At 35.6% G+C, this 16382-nt stretch overlaps 2 protein-coding genes and 1 pseudogene across 2 annotated transcripts; 2 read left to right on the top strand and 1 right to left on the bottom strand.

Moving 5' to 3' along the window:
• Positions 1-1485: 1485 nt before the first annotated feature.
• Positions 1486-3643, top strand: LOC109079641 (myeloid-associated differentiation marker-like protein 2). The gene is made up of 2 exons (XM_042714815.1): positions 1486-2076; positions 2159-3643. Exon 2 carries the CDS (start codon positions 2450-2452, stop codon positions 3317-3319), a length of 870 nt encoding a protein of 289 aa, XP_042570749.1. The 5' UTR covers positions 1486-2076; positions 2159-2449; the 3' UTR covers positions 3320-3643.
• An 825-nt stretch (positions 3644-4468) lies between these two features.
• Positions 4469-6495, top strand: LOC122135471 (annotated as a pseudogene).
• Positions 6496-9094: 2599 nt separating this feature from the next.
• Positions 9095-13637, bottom strand: mss51 (MSS51 mitochondrial translational activator). Its single transcript, XM_019094773.2, is given in 8 exon segments — positions 9095-9448; positions 9525-9615; positions 10003-10385; positions 10387-10564; positions 11371-11409; positions 11412-11494; positions 11576-11719; positions 13445-13637. Coding segments are annotated over 8 exon segments (1134 nt in total). The 5' UTR covers positions 13462-13637; the 3' UTR covers positions 9095-9249.
• Between the last annotated feature and the right edge of the window lie 2745 nt (positions 13638-16382).

Here is a 16382-nt window from a genome sequence, read left to right as displayed (position 1 = left end):
AGACATTAGTTGATAGATCTGCCTGAGTGGAAATGCTAAATGACCATATTAACACATATACAAACCTGATTCCCAAAAAGTTGGGACACTGTACAAATTGTGAGTAAAAAAGGAATGGAATAAATTACAAATCTCATAAACTTATATTTTATTCACAATAGAATGTAGATAACATATCAAATGTTGAAAGTGAGACATTTTTGAAATGTCATGCCAAATATTGGATCATTTTGGATTTCATGAGAGCTACACATTCCAAAAAAGTTGGGACAGGTAGCAATAAGAGGCCGGAGAAGTTAAATGTACATATAAGGAACAGCTGGAGGACCAATTTTGCAACTTATTAGGTCAATTGGCAACATGATTGGGTATAAAAAGAGCCTCTCAGAGTGGCAGTGTCTCTCAGAAGTCAAAATGGGCAGAGGATCACCAATTCCCCCCAATGCTGTGGCGAAAAATAGTGGAGCAATATCAGAAAGGAGTTTCTCAGATAAAAATTGCAAAGAGTTTGAAGTTATCATCATCTACAGTGCATAATATCATCCAAAGATTCAGAGAATCTGGAACAATCTCTGTGCGTAAGAGTCAAGGCCAGAAAACCATATTGGATGCCCGTGATCTTCAGGCCCTTAGACGGCACTGCATCACATACAGGAATGCTACTGTAATGGAAATCACAACATGGGCTCAGGAATACTTCCAGAAAACATTGTCGGTGAACACAATCCACCGTGCCATTCACAGTTGCCCGGCTAAAACTCTATAGGTCAAAATGAAGCCATATCTAAACATGATCCAGAAGCGCAGGTGTTTTCTCTGGGCCAAGGCTCATTTAAAATGGACTGTGGCAAAGTGAAAAACTGTTCTGTGGTCTGACGAATCAAAATTTGAAGTTCTTTTTTGTCGGATCGGTTGATTCTCCTTTGGAAATGAACTTTCCCATTTAGAATATTCACAATCAATTCTCACTTGGTAACTGTGATAATGAACCGGGTAAAAAAGAAATTTACTTTGATGATCTTCTTGTAGAAGGGATTCGAAGGAATTGGAACAAAGAAGTCAAAAGACAAAAGAAGGAGAAACGTCGAGGAAAACAAGACAGAACCTCAATCGATGGAACAGCAGGAGATTGCGCTTAGAATGAGAAGAATAATTCAACTTATTCGAAAACAGGAAGATTTGAATAAGGGAATTGTGAGAATGATGAAAGAAATGATTGAGTTGGTAAACTTTAATTTGGAGTTGCAATCTCTCGCAAATGATATCAGAGCTATAAAATTGCAAATAAAACCTGTAAAGCCTTAAAAGGCGGTAATGAGATATACATTCTGTTATAGCTTGCTCAACAGTTAAAACTGTCACGTATGTATATTTTTTGCTAACGGTATGATGAGTGTGCAAGAAAGTGCATTTTGCAACAACGTTGCAGAATGGACCTTCTTTCTTTAAGCTTTCTACACTTATATTATCTAAAAAAAATTAAAAGAAAAGATGCTATGCAGTTTAGAAATAGTTATTTGCCATAGCCTATGCCTTAAGATGTTGTAATAGTTTAGATTGAGACTAGAGATAGGTTACATTGCTTTAATGAAAAAGATGCTTCAATTACTTCATCTGAACTTGTGCCACTGAAAGGCTAATACTAGGTGAAGGGTCATGCTTCCTGTAACTATGGCAACCTAAGTACTTGTGTGTGTGTGTTTGTGCGTGTCATTGAGTGTGTTGACCAAAAAAGGAACTTGAAAGAGAAAGACGTGTTGGGTTGTGTGACTATAAAAACTGGGGGTTAGAACACATTCACGGCCGCAATTCGGGGTGAAGACTTTTCGCTATTTACTTTTATTATTGTTTGCTTATGAGTTAGTGTTTTAATAAAGCGAAACCATTTCCTATGGTGATGCGTTAAACTTCTTTTAAACAAGTCTCTGAGTAATTTATTAAGAGTAAAGTTATTATTTTATTTTATTCCTGAACCTGCATTACGAAGTTCCACAGCGGCAAAGACTCAACTGAGCTGATCTGGACTCTGGTGGGAAGAAGTATTGAAACCTCTATTGCATCTGATACATAACAGAGGTAAGTAGCAATGTTTATATACTGCATTTGCTAATGGGAAACCAAAATGTGAATAGAGGGTTTATATATATTCTTTAACCAGAATAAAAATACAACATTTTGGAAAACTGGGACGCCATGTCATCCGGACTAAAGAGGACAAGGACAACCCAAGTTGTTATCAGCGCTCAGTTCAGAAGCCTGCATCTCTGATGGTGTGGGGTTTCATGAGTGCGTGTGCAGAGGTGGAGCGTTGTGGTGTGACGGTTGCAGCGTCTTTTGCATGTTATGAGGTTTTATCTTCATCTTCTTCTGAAAGCAGTTCATTTCCATAACGCCTTCAGACCTCTCGAAGAACCACTCAAAGCTTGTTATCCCTTGAGCTAATTTCAAAATGGAAAAGCCCAAATTCTCTCTTTCTGCCCTGACAAGCACTCGCGGTGCCCTGCACATGGCGCAGATCGTGATGTGCGTGGTGACGTTTGTGGTGAGCTGCATCTGGGGTAAACCGCTTCACACCTACTGGATCTACTGCATGGTGGTGTGGGCTTTGTGTCCCATCATCTCGCTGATCATCACCATAGTGGAGATGTTCCTCATCCACAAGCTGATCCTGGTGTTCTGCATGGACTGGGACGACTTTACGACCGGCATGGCCATGATGGCGTCGCTCTGCACGTTCTCCTGCACGGTGATGTTCGCCAACTTCTACACCTGCCGGAAGTGCATCTGGGGTTGGATTGTCACGATCCTCTCGGCCGTGTGTTGCGTGCTTTACTGCGTGGAGACGTTCAGGGACAAATGTGACGCGACGCGCTCTGCGACGTACGTGGCTGCGCTGCCAGGCTTCATTAAGATTCTCGAGGCCTTCGTTGCCTGCATCATCCTCATTTCCCTGATCGGTTACGTGGGTAAACCGGCTCTGCTGTGGTGCATCGTGGCCTACGTGGTTCCTTTGCCTCTAACCCTCCTGATCATCATCACCAACATCTTAACCAAGTTAAAGAACTGTCTGCCCTTCAGCATTGACCGTTTCACCATGCTGTTGCTGTTAATATCGGTTCTGCTTTACATCTCTGCTGCTATTCTCTGGCCCACCTACAGCTTCAAAGGAAACCCGCGGCCCACAGACTGTCCAGGAAACAGCTGTATATGGAGCATCCAGTTTGTTGTGACCTTCATGACCTACGTTAACCTCGGCCTGTACATCGCTGATCTGGTCTTGACCTGTTTGGGTATCTGTGGATTCAGACGCTCTCAATAGTATCATACAGTATACTTAAAAATAAAGGTTGCAAAAGAGTGTTTTTTGATGCCATTCCCCAAAGAACTTTCAGAAAACAGTTCTTCAAAGAACCATTTTCTTTTAATGTGAAGAACATTTTAATAATCTAAAGAACCTTTTTTCCACTGTAAAGGTTTAAAAGAGGGTAAACGTTCTTCATTGAACCATCAATGACAATTTCAGGATACTTTCATGTTCGCTGTTATTTTTGTTTCTATATAGTTATTGGAAATGTTCATGTATTTTCTATTTCACTTCCATAAAAAGCTTGATTGTTCAAAATAAATGGCTTTATTTAACATCTGTGTGTGTACAGTATATGTATATATATATATATATATATATATATATATATATATACTGTGTGTGTATAGTATTATAACTAATGGGATGTTTGTATAATTTGTTGTTTAATTTTTGGTTGAATTTCATTGTTATTGTTTTTTCTGTTTTGTTTCTTTTTTTCTATCTTTTTTTTGGCCTAATAACATCAGTATTTGGGCTAATTTGGGTTAAATTTTCATTCACAAATGTTGATTAATGTACACTATCCCTTTTTTTAAATAAATAAATAAATGTATTGAATCAATCAAAAGTGACAATAAAGACATTTCTAATGTTACAAAAGACATCTTTTTTTCAGCACTGATAATATTAAGAAATGATCTTTGAGCTGCAAATCAGCATATTAGAATGATTTCTGAAGATCATGTGACACTGAAGACTGGAGTAATGATGCTGACAATTCAGATTTTCATCACAGGAATACATTTAATTTCAAAACATATTCAAATAGAAAACTGTTCTTTGAAATTATAATAATATTTCACAATATTACAGATTCCATAGTATTTATTAAACACATAAAAGTAGCTTGGTGAGCAGAAGAGACTTTCTTACTGAGAAAATCTTACGGGCTCTGAACTAAATAATATTATATATAATATAAATAGAAGGGGATGTAAGAAACTATAGTCTGCTCCTACCCAGATTCCACTCCACAACTGATGTTTGATCATGCTCATTTCCCAAAATGGATCAATTTTTATAGAGAAGAAAAACATCAACAGTTACGTTGTTTCTAGACCCTCACATACTGAGCAAATCTTGACCAATTGTAGAATAGGAATGGATCTCAGACAATCAGGTGTCAGAATTTCATTTAAATACAGAGCACAGCTGTTACGACCAGAGCAACTTCATTTACATTAAGGATAGTAAACTATCACTGTATAAAAGGTTTAAGCTTAGGATGTTCAGGGTTCATTCTGAATCTTAAGTGCTTAAAATACTTTGTCACTGTTACACTGTAATAAAAGTTATATCAAGATCTTTGACGTCCTCGTCATTTTTTCTTACAGGGGACCATTTGGGGTCCTTGGCATAAAAATGTTTAAAAACCCTTGGTTTAATATTCTAAGCATTACCCCTCACTTCTTCTTCTTCTTGTGCAGAAAACTAGTCTTTTTGAAAATGTTCATACTTTCATTCACTCGCTAAACTAACTTTTTATTGGTGTCAGAGAGGTTACAATACTTTTGAGATATGAACATTATAGAACAGACGTTTATGGTTTGGGCACAGACTTTATTGACAGTGTAAAATGTAAATCATGCAGAGTGGAGTAACAGTGCACATGAGCACAGCTCACGCTTCTCTAGCATCAGACGAAGAAAACTGTTGTTCGGACTGAGTCTATCTCATATTTTCCGGATCCTCGAGATCGTGTTCTGCGCATTGGTGCTGATCATCCCGATGTTTCGTGGCCCCATGTACAGTCCCTACGGGATCTGGTGTGTGTTTGTGTGGGTATTCGGACTCAACGTGGCTGTGGTGATCTTAGTATCTGAGAAGTGCGGTGTGGATAAAATTGTCGAGACCTTTATGCTGGAATGATCTCTCTTGTGGACTGAGCCTTCTGTTTTCTCTCATGCTCATCTTCTGCACTGTGTTTGTGTGCTCAATATGCATCGCAGACATTATCTGCTGCATTGCCTCAATCCTGGTGTTCGGTGTGTGCGTGGTCGATGCCGTGATGTTAAAACTCAAGTGTCCTGAAGGTTATCTGTCCAGCGTACGAGGCATCCTGCACTTCAGCCAGGCGTTTGTGGCCTGCCTTATCTTTACCACAGTACACAACTACTTCTTAGGGGGAAGTTGTGGCCTAATGGTTAGAGAGTTTGACTCCTAACCCTAAGGTTGTGGGTTCAAATCTCGGGCCGGCAATACCACGACTGAGGTGTCCTTGAGCAAGGCACCGAACCCCCAACTGCTCCCCGAGCGCCGCAGCATAAATGGCTGCTGACTGCTCCGGGTGTGTGTTCACTGCTGTGTGTGTGTTCACTGCTGTGTGTGTGTTCACTGCTGTGTGTGTGCACTTTAGATGGGTTAAATGCAGAGCATGAATTCTGAGTATGGGTCACAATACTTAGCCACATGTCACTTTCACTTCACTTTCACTTAGGGGTGGAAAGCCAGTTCCGGCTTGGAGGTTTGATCTGGTGCATTCTGGTCTACGTGGTGTGTTTCCTTCCAACCGTGGTGGTGATACCGTCACACCTGCAGAAGTGCGTGGATCTGCTACAATTCTGCGGCCTGGATAAGTTAGAGCTGGTGCTTGACATAGTTGCCGTTGCTCTGTACGTCTCTGCTACCATCCTCTGGCCTTTGTTTGGGTATAAAAACTATAAAAGAGACTCGTACCTCGTTCACCGCTTTCATGACCTTAACCTGGTCACAGTCCTGACGTATGTGAACCTGGGGCTTTATGTCGCAGACCTCATTTGGACTTTGATTGTACTTTGTAAAAAAAAGGTAGACGTAGAATCGGATGTCTTGAACACTGAGGGGGACCAAATCAATTTTGTGGGGGAAAGGGTGTTTTTATTTAAAGGAACTAAATAATTCAAGGATTTAAAGGGGTTAAAATTAATTAAGAGAAAGCTGAATAGTAAAAGAACTAGGACTGATTGTTATAAATTTGAACTTATAAAGATAATATTTAAAATATGTACACATTCACATAATCAGTGGTGTTTCTAGAGCATTTTCAATGCTGGGGCACTGCAGGGTGGCCACCAGAGACAAATCTATGGTACAATATTAAAAAAAGTGTTAAGCTGATACCTCAAAATGCTATGGTTAGATCTACTTGATCTAACTTTCTCATTAGGGCCGCATGATTCTGACAAAAATCATAATTGTCGATTATTCCCTTGAAATTGTAATTGCGATTATCACAGTTTACATTGAATGATGTTTATACCATTGTTTGATGCAACTGCATGCCGTATGTTATTTTATATGAAAATACACAAGCTGAAAACACTCTAAATGAAAAACTTCTATAGTATTAAGTTTCTATAGTATTAAGCCTCAAATGTCAACTATACAACAGATTGGTTTCTTCTTTAAATTATATAAAAGTAAAAATATGAATGGTATTATAATACTATACTAAAACTAAAATTAAAATAATGGGGGAAACCCTTAAGATAACATCTAGAAAGAAAAAACGTGTCTTAAGCACGCAGAATAACATAAGTGGACTTTGAACGATTAATTGCCGCTTTGAACGATTACATAATTGTGGCATCCATAACTGTAATCGCGATTAGAAATTCTATATATTGAGCAGCCCTACTTCACATTCATTTAATTGTGACCTAATGTCTTTAAAAAGAAAAATCACAATGATCTTTACTTTTCAAAATTAGTCAAAACACATTTTGCTCCTATCTGATAGATGTCTTTAAGATGTCAGTTTTATATACATTCTAAATCATAAACATCTTAAAGACATCTTCTAAACATTTATTTGACATCTGATAGCAATCCTATATCACGGAGACGTCCTATAGATGTATCGCAGATGAGCAAATACGTCTTGCAAATGTCAAATATAAGTCTCCGTGATGTACATGTGCTTTTAGGATTGGCACTGAAAAACCATATTGTCTGTATATTGTCTCAACGTTTCATTAGTCAGAAGGTCTCCATCTTTATGTTATTCAGCTGCAGCAATCTCTGAAATGTGCATGCTTCTGAATTAAAAGAACAGAGGAACTTTTATTAATAAAGCCCCAGATAGCACAGGTACGTCTGCAAGATGTCAGCAAGAAAGCATCTGCTGTGTACAAACTTTTGATAGACGACATCTTCTAAACGTCTATTTGACATCTGATGGGAAACGTCCTATAGATGTATCGCAGATGAGCAAACACTCTAGAAATATGTCAAATATGTCAGACGTCAAACAGAAATCATGTTCACCATCTGTAAACAGTACGCAGAACAGTCTAAAATGTAACTTTGGGAATATATTTCATGCTAATTCCTTCATAAAAAAACCAAAACATTTTATTATATATATTATATATGTATGTACAGTACAGGTCAAAAGTTTGGAAACATTACTATTTTTAATGTTTTTGAAAGAAGTCTCTTCTGCTCATCAAGCCTACATTTATTTGATCAAAAATACAGAAAAAACAGTAATATTGTGAAATATTATTACAACTTAAAATAATAGTTTTCTATTTGAATATACTTTAAAAAAATAATTTATTCCTGTGATGCAAAGCTGAATTTTCAGCATCATTACTCCAGCCTTCAGTGTCACATGTAACATCCAGTCTATCACATGATCATTTAGAAATCATTCTAATATTCTGATTTATTATGAGTGTTGGAAACAGTTCTTTTGTCTAATATATTTGATGAATAAAAGGTTAAAAAGAACTGCATTTATTCAAAATAAAAAAAAAAAATTCTAATAATATATATTCTAATAATATATTTTCTTTACTATCACTTTTTATCAATTTAACACATCCTTGCTGAATAAAAATATTGATTTTATTTAAAAAAAAGAAAGAAAAAAAAATTTACTGACCCCAAATTACTGACCAGTAGTGTATACTGTTATTACAAAATATTTATATTTTAAAAACATAGCTTCTTTTTTTTTTTTTTTTTTTTTTTTTTTACTTTTTATTCATCAAAGTATCCTAAAAAAAGTATCACATGTTCCGAAAAAATATTAAGCAGCAGAACTGTTTCCAACTTTGAAAATGAATCATCATATTAGAATGATTTCTAAAGGATCATGTGATAATGATCCTAAAAATTCAGCTTTGCATCAAAGAAATAAATGATAATTTAAAGTATAATAAATTTAAAAACAATTATTTTAAATTGTAATATATCACAATATTACATTTTTTTCTGTATTTTTGATCAAATAAATGTAGGCTTGATGAGCAGAAGAAACTTCTTTCAGAAACATTAAAAATATTAATGTTTCCAAACTTTTGACCTGTACTGTGTATAAATATATATATATATATATATATGTGTGTGTGTGTGTGTGTGTGTGTGTGTGTGTGTGTGTGTGTATGTGTGTGTGTGTAATGAAATTAATGAAATGTAAAAAATGAACCATAAATTAATATTTTTCCAGAATTAAAAAAAAAAACTCTCAAATGTTTTAAGATCCTGATAGTTGCAAACGGTGTTACAGTTTTTTGCAAAATAAATGTAGTTGTGTTTGAACTGTACTATCATTTGTATGCTAAGCTGAGTTTATCTTAAAAGGACAAGTTGGTTTATTGGTATATTTGCATGATTTTGCATAATCGTTAAAGGACTTCAAGAATCAATGAGGTATAAAATAGCTAAATAGCTCAATCCATATACAGGCAGCTGGACATGTAAACAATAAAATATTTGAATAAATAAAATTCTTTAATCCCATATTTTCACATCACATTTATTTTTTGAAAAACTGATTCTTATATGCATTGAAAAATGGCATTACATTTCAAAACTTATAAACGCTCATTCAACAAAGTCTGTCTTCGGCAGTCACCAGCATCATCTTTACTGAGGCTGAGTTAACATATCCAGTATTAGTTCTGTTCTTCCTCCTCTTTCACCTCCAGCAGTCCACGGAAAGAAACATAGTGTGCATTGGCAGAAATGGGTGCTTTGTTGGGGCTTTTTGGCAGATGTTCAGGTTTTAAAGAGCTGAAGGGGTTTGAGCCGGTGTCCTTAACATCCATCTCCAACTCCATAAACATGTGAAGAGTACTCTGCAGCTCTTCATTACTGAGAGACAGACAGCAGAAAGTAAACCAGCGTCATTCTGTGTATCATGTGTCAACTCCATATATGTATAACATACCTGATCATGGTGAATAAAGTCGGGATATTGTAATCTCGTAGCAGCAGGAGTGTCGCCAACCAATCCTGATTCACTTCCTGTCCGTCAAACCCTGCAAATAAAGTTCAGAATCAATTAGAGCTCAATTTCAACATCAATTTAAAATTAAAAGTACACGACCACTCAAAAGTTGAAAAAAAGTTTCAACATTGATAAAAGAAATTCAGAAATGCTTCAGCATATTAGAATGATTTCTGAAGATCATGTGACACTGAAGGCTGGAGTAATGATGCTGAAAATTCAGCTTTTGATCTCAGAAATAAATTACAGTTTACAATATATTCACATAGAAGACCGTTATTTTAAATGTACAATAATATTTACTATTTTTACTGTATTTTTGAATAAATAAGTGCAGCCTTGTTGAGCATAAAAATCTAAATCTTCGACTCCTAACGTAATACTCGGGTATAAATGTTTTACGGTGGGTTATTTGTACCTGGATGAAATCCAACCACTAGATTTGGTTTGGCTGCTTCTCCTTTCTCCACAACTTCCTCCCAGAACTGATGGTAGAAGCCCTTGTAAGCGCTGATGTAAACTTTTCCCCGGGGTCCGAACGCTCTCAGCGGGGGCCTCATGATGGGCCCCTGGACCACCTCGGGCCCCACCATCACCACCTCCAGCCCCTGGTGCCCCGGGAACATGCGGCCGAGCTCGTCCATGTCTGTGGTTCTGGCTCCCAGGGTCTCGTTGTGAGTGGCTCCCACCACATGAATGGTGAGCGGCCGAGAGTACGGATCCAAGTTAAACATCCTCATTCCCATTCCGATCGTAAGAGGCCGGGAGAGAAACTCACTGCACACTCGCCACACAGACTCGAAGCTCCGCCTCCTCCGGCCGCAGCCTGCAGGCATTGGTCCAGAGGTCTGTCATGTTTTGTCCGGACAGGATGGGCTCCAGACGGGGCGTCAGATCTCCCTGCATGGACAACCATTCTTTCCAACAGCTGACTTTGTTAGCGGGACGAGACCACGCCTCCGTATGGAAAGGGAGATCTCCTATGTAAAATTACATTTACATATAAAAATTATACATTTATTATATATATTATATATCATTTACACACAAACACAGACACACACACACACACACACACACACACACACACACACATATATATATATATATATATACATATATAAATATAAAAATCTAATAAATCGGGATCAGTAAGAATTTTTTTAAAGAAGTCACATTTTTCCAGGATTTTTTGATGAATTAAAAATAAGAAAGAACAGCATTTATTTAAAATAGAAATCTTATGTAAGAATAGACACTACAATTTTTAGAGAAAAATGTTTGGGGTCAATAAATTGTTTTATTTATTTATTTATTTTTTAAAGAAATGAATACTATTATTCAGCAAGGATGTGTTAAATTGATTAAAATTTATAGTAAAGACTTATAGTGTTAGAAAATATTTATATTTTGAATAAATGCTGTTCTTTTGTACTTTTTATTCACCAAAGAAGCCAAAAAAAAAATAAAAAATTAAGCAGCACGACTTAGATATAGAATAGATTGGCCTATACTTGACATTGACTGGAGTAATGATGCTAAAAATTCAGCTTTGCATGAAAAAATATATTTTAAAGTACATTAAAATAAAAAAAACTTTTATTTTGAATAACCATAATATTTCACAATATTACTGTTTTCTCTGTATTCTGTGATCCAATAAATGCAGCCTTGATGAGCATAAAAGACTTTTGAGTGGCAGTATATTTGTGTGTGTGTGTTTGATATTAGAAACTGTGCTAAAAAGAACGTAATGATTGCCCGACTGCATCTTCATCCTCCTCACCTTTATAAACGAGCCACTCGACGTGTCTGTCCACCGCTGCATGCGTAGTTTGTCACAGTAGAGTTTATGTTGAGGCCAGTCTTTCTTCTGACACTCTTTACTGCAGTAATACACATTCAGACAGCTGTAGAAGACAGGAAAAGATGTTATAGATGTGAGATCCAGCATTTATTCTCATCTCATCTGAATCGTCCCGTCATCGTACCGTGTGCATCGCTTCAGCGAGCCTGTGACCTGAGACGGGACTCTCTCACACCGCGCACATATTTTGAACGATTCCTCCATTTTCTCAAACATCTCCTTCGCCGAGCAGAATGTAAGAGGCTTATCGGCCTTACGGTCTGAAACACTGAAGAAAGAGAGAGAGAGAGAGAGAGAGAGAGAGAGAAAGAGAGAGAGAGATTTGTAAAGCACAAAAATAACTGTGCTAAGACTATTCTGATAAAGAGAGAAAAAACACTGAAATGCATTTTAAATATATATTGTGCATAGTTAGGACAGCTAAATATCTTCATCTTTTGCGGCTCATACACTATCTTTCAAAAGTTTTGGGGCAGTATGATTTTTTTTGGAAAGCAATTTTTAATGCTTTTATTTAGTAATTGATGAGAAGTGACTTTAAAGACATCCTGAAAAAAAAAACAAATGCATGATAATAATCAGAAATGTTTCTTGAGCAGCAAATCTGCATATATGAATGATTTCTGAAGATCATGTGACACTGAAGACTGGAGTAATGATGCTGAAAATTCAGCTGCACATCACAGAAATAAATTACATTTTAAAATATATTTACATAGAAGACCGTTATTTTAAATGTACAATAATATTTACTATTTTTACTGTATTTTTGATTAAATAAGTGCAGCCTTGTTGAGCATAAAAATCTAAATCTTCAACTCCTAACTTATTACTCGGGTATAAATGTTTTACGGTGGGTTGTTTGTACCTGGATGAAATCCAACCACTAGATCAGGTGCGCATCACAGAAATAAATTACAGTTTCACATAGAAAACTGCTATTTTAAATAGCAATAAATTTCACTATATTACTGATTTCTTTTAATGATTTTTGATCACATAAATCCAGTCTTGGTGATTAAAGAAAAGAGTAAAATTCAAAAACATGATGCAATACTACGCAATATTAAATAAAATATGAAAGGGATAACATTAAATACAGGTTCACTTGCAGTAACAAGAGAAACATGGGTTTTGTTTGTGCTGTGAATTATTGGAGAGTATGAAACCATTGAAATTTACAATTTACTCAATTTTGCATGTTTTTGGGCCTATGCAGTACTTTGCCACTGGAAAGTACTTTACTAATAGTATAGTTTCTATTGCTGCTAATGTTATTGCAAAAAGCAAGACTGATTAATAAAGAAAATGTCATTTGATTTTGAGAGCAATTCAATGATTCTTTAGGGCACATAATCGGACCTCATTCCCGCCCCACTAAGCACCCATTCATTCCTACTCTTTGAGTGAATAATAAAAATGACATGAGAATGAAGCAGAGTGAAAAACAGTTACTCTTGGGTATTAATGTGGTAAAGCAGATTGTCCTGTACTTGATTTAATTACTAAACAATAACTGAGAGCCTTCATGAGGCCGGAGCGAATGAACAGAAGCACAGACAGCTGCTGGGATATTTATATCTCCTCTCAAAATACAGCATGCAGTGAGACAGCTGAGACAACTGGGTTTATAACACACACACACACAGCCTAAAACAACGGGTCAGTGCGTGAATATGAGCTTTAGACATTTAAATACAGACATATAATAAAAAAATAAATAGGATACACATTTTAAACTCTTAACTCAGAGCCATTTCAATAAAGAAATAATAATAATAATAATAATAATAATAATAATAATAATAATAATAATAATAATGTCTTAATAAGGTTCAGCCATGTCTGCTTGCTTACTAAAATCTTTAAAGTGCACGTGTGCACGTAAATAAAAAGACTCCAGATTTGTTCAGGTGATCTCATCTGTCTTATAATAAAGTGTGCCCTTCATTAACAGTGAAATAAGAGCGCGTGAGTATGACACAGGTCTTACCTGTTGGAGATGTTCATTGTTTTTTAGGTCACTCGTCCGCAGATGCAGTGAGACAGAACCGGTGTCTTCCCTCCGGTGTCGCGGGTGTTTTATAGCTGCGCGCGGCCCTGCGGGTTTTTTCTCGAGGCTTCTGCGCGAGACGATTCTCGGGTGTCCACATGTTCACAGGGAGGTCGGCACCCTCTGACCAGTGTTGTTTACAAAAACGGAGACGTCCTTTAATAATCACATAGACCATTCTCACAAAAAAAAGTAAAAAAAAAAAAAAAATTAAAAAAAAAAAAAATCTTTAGGATTTTCATTAATCTAACACAATAAATAAACAAATAGACATTTATTTATTTGTTTGTTTTGTATGCATGTATGCATTTGGCAGCAATGTAATAAATAATATATAAAAATAAATATAGACACATTTTTTATTTGCTTATATACATATATTTATTAGCTATATAAGGCTTCTTCCATATCAAATAAATAATAATCACTGGAGTGAAACTAAAACATACAGATAGTAGCAATCTGGCACATGTTTTGACTCAGGAATCAAAATAGAACTTTTGGTTTAAAATAAAAAAAGTAAATGACTATGAAGACTTATTTTAATAATATAATATAATATAATATAATATAATATAATATAATATAATATAATATAATATAATATAATATAATATAATATAATATAATGATTGTTTTTAAAGAGAGAATAAAGAAAATGTCATGGCTGATTTAGGCACTAGGGGGCGCTAAATGTTCACTATATTGTGATGCAAACAACTGTTTGAGATGAAACATTTATTTCTTAAATAATTATTAAACTGTAATAGCAAGGGACACTTTTTTATTTTATTATTATTATTTTTTATTGTGACTGATGTCAGCATGTGATGATTTCATTTGGAAATGCATTCAGCTGGTTTGTGAATGAATCTACTCCTCCTGCTGTTGTGTCTCCAGCAGACCCTGACAGTAAATATAAAACACGTTGCAGTAACTGGGGGCTTTGTTAGGGCTGGACTGGACCTGCTCGGGTTTCTGGGAGCTGAAGGGATTCGGTCCGGTGTCTTTAACCTTCATCTCAAGCTCTGTGTGAATCTGCAGGGAATACTGGAGCTCTGCATCACTGCAACACAGAGACACAGCAGAGAAGGACGGACACTGGAGTCAACCAATGATCCTGGAACCTGTGACTCTGTATGTCTGCCAGGGTCAGGCAAACATGTAAAATGCAATTAAAAAAATAAAATTTAATTTAATTGGCCACACCCCACTGGAAGTTAAAGTGAAATTTACACACACACACACACACACACACACACTTTGTTGGTCCCCACGTTATGATTGATAGCATGTAGGCTCTATCCCCTCCTCCCAGATGAGATGTGTTGTCATGAAAGTTTGGGTATGAGGAGATTTAAGCATCCAGGGACCCAGAAGAACAGCAGTGCTATAAAGATGTCTCGCCTGAGGGTGAGAATGATGAAGCTGTGTGTGTTTGCATTGTGTTCGTGCAGGAATTTCACTTGTTTTCAGCAAGATCACGTTGATATGAACCCTGTTTGGATGAGAAGCAAGCTTAGCATGCTTCAAAATGGAAAAAGGAATTTTAGTATCATTTATGTTTTACAGTTTTTGTTAATATTTTTAATCAGGCTTTATTTATGTTTTATTTATATATTTTTTATTTTATTTAAATTGCCTTTTGTTTGTATTTCGACTTTATATATTTATTTTTCATTATATTTTCTTGTTTATATATTTTAGTTTTAGTTAAAGTTTTAGTAGTTTTGTTGTGTGTTGTCATATTTATTAGTTTTGCTAATTTCTTTAATGTCTATATCTTTTTTTATTAATTTGTTTAATAATTTAAGTTTTTTTAGTACTTAAATAACAATGAGAAATGTTGTTTTGGCAACTAGCTGGAATAAAAAATAAGTTTTTTATATTTAAATTTATCTCGGTTGACATTTATTTTATTTCAATTAACAATTTTAGTTTTAGTTTTAACTATAATAACCCTTCTTAGAATCAAAAAAAAAATAATTTATCCCTATTTCAAAGAAATATTTAGCTGTCAAAGCAGAATTTAAAAAGTGAATTAAATAAATGAAATTGAATTTAATAAAGTAATAAAATTACGTAAAATAAAAATAAAAATAAAAATAAAAATAAAAATAAAAAATTCAACTCACAATATATACTGAATCCATTGAAACCCGACAGGATTTTCTGTATATTTCCTTTTGAAAACTAAGCATGGATTTCTTGAGTTTTGACACTTAAGGAGGAAATAAAGCTTCCAAGCTAAACATCTGCTGCTTAATTTTTCACAAAGGTAAAAGATAAGGACACAAGCATCTGTCACCGAGACAGTTTTGCAAGTGACTCTTGTGGAGTGTTAATTTTAATGCAAAGTAAATAAGTAACTGCTCATTTAGCAGATGCTTTGAAAGCAGAAACTTCAAAGCGACTCCCAGTTCATCACAGAGATGATCCTCAGTTATTACAGCTCATCTTACATCCAGGATTAGAACCAACAACCCTCTGCTGAGCAGCCTGGGATTTAACAGCAACGTAAAGTAAAACGCAAATGCTACTGTTAACGTCTTGTTGTTAAATGAATTGAGCGCTGGTGAAGTGGCAGCTGTCTCTACTGAGTGAATCTGCCTAAAAGAATCATCTGTCTGAATCTATAGATAGAAACGAGACCCCCACTGGAGCTTAAAGGGTCAAATGTCTTCAGAGGCAGTGAAAGTCAGCTCTCTAACCTAGAAAACACCTCAGATGTATAACTGCGCTCACTTCACAAACCAATGCTATTCATTTCAGTGAACTGAATTCTGAATGCTCAATCTGAACAAACATGATAAACGACATCAGGTCTGTATTATCATGTAAAAGCTCAAAGCAGTTGACTGGAATATTCTTTCAAATA

This window comes from Cyprinus carpio, chromosome A24, assembly GCF_018340385.1.
Source record: "Cyprinus carpio isolate SPL01 chromosome A24, ASM1834038v1, whole genome shotgun sequence".
Classification (NCBI taxonomy): Eukaryota; Metazoa; Chordata; class Actinopteri; order Cypriniformes; family Cyprinidae; genus Cyprinus; species Cyprinus carpio.
The sequence above is the reverse complement of the archived record's forward strand: the minus strand, read 5'-3'. Positions and strand labels throughout refer to the sequence as shown.

Coding starts and splice junctions, on each gene's coding strand:
- LOC109079641 (XM_042714815.1), top strand. CDS start 2,450: ATGGAAAAGCCCAAATTCTCTCTTTCTGCCCTGACAAGCACTCGCGGT.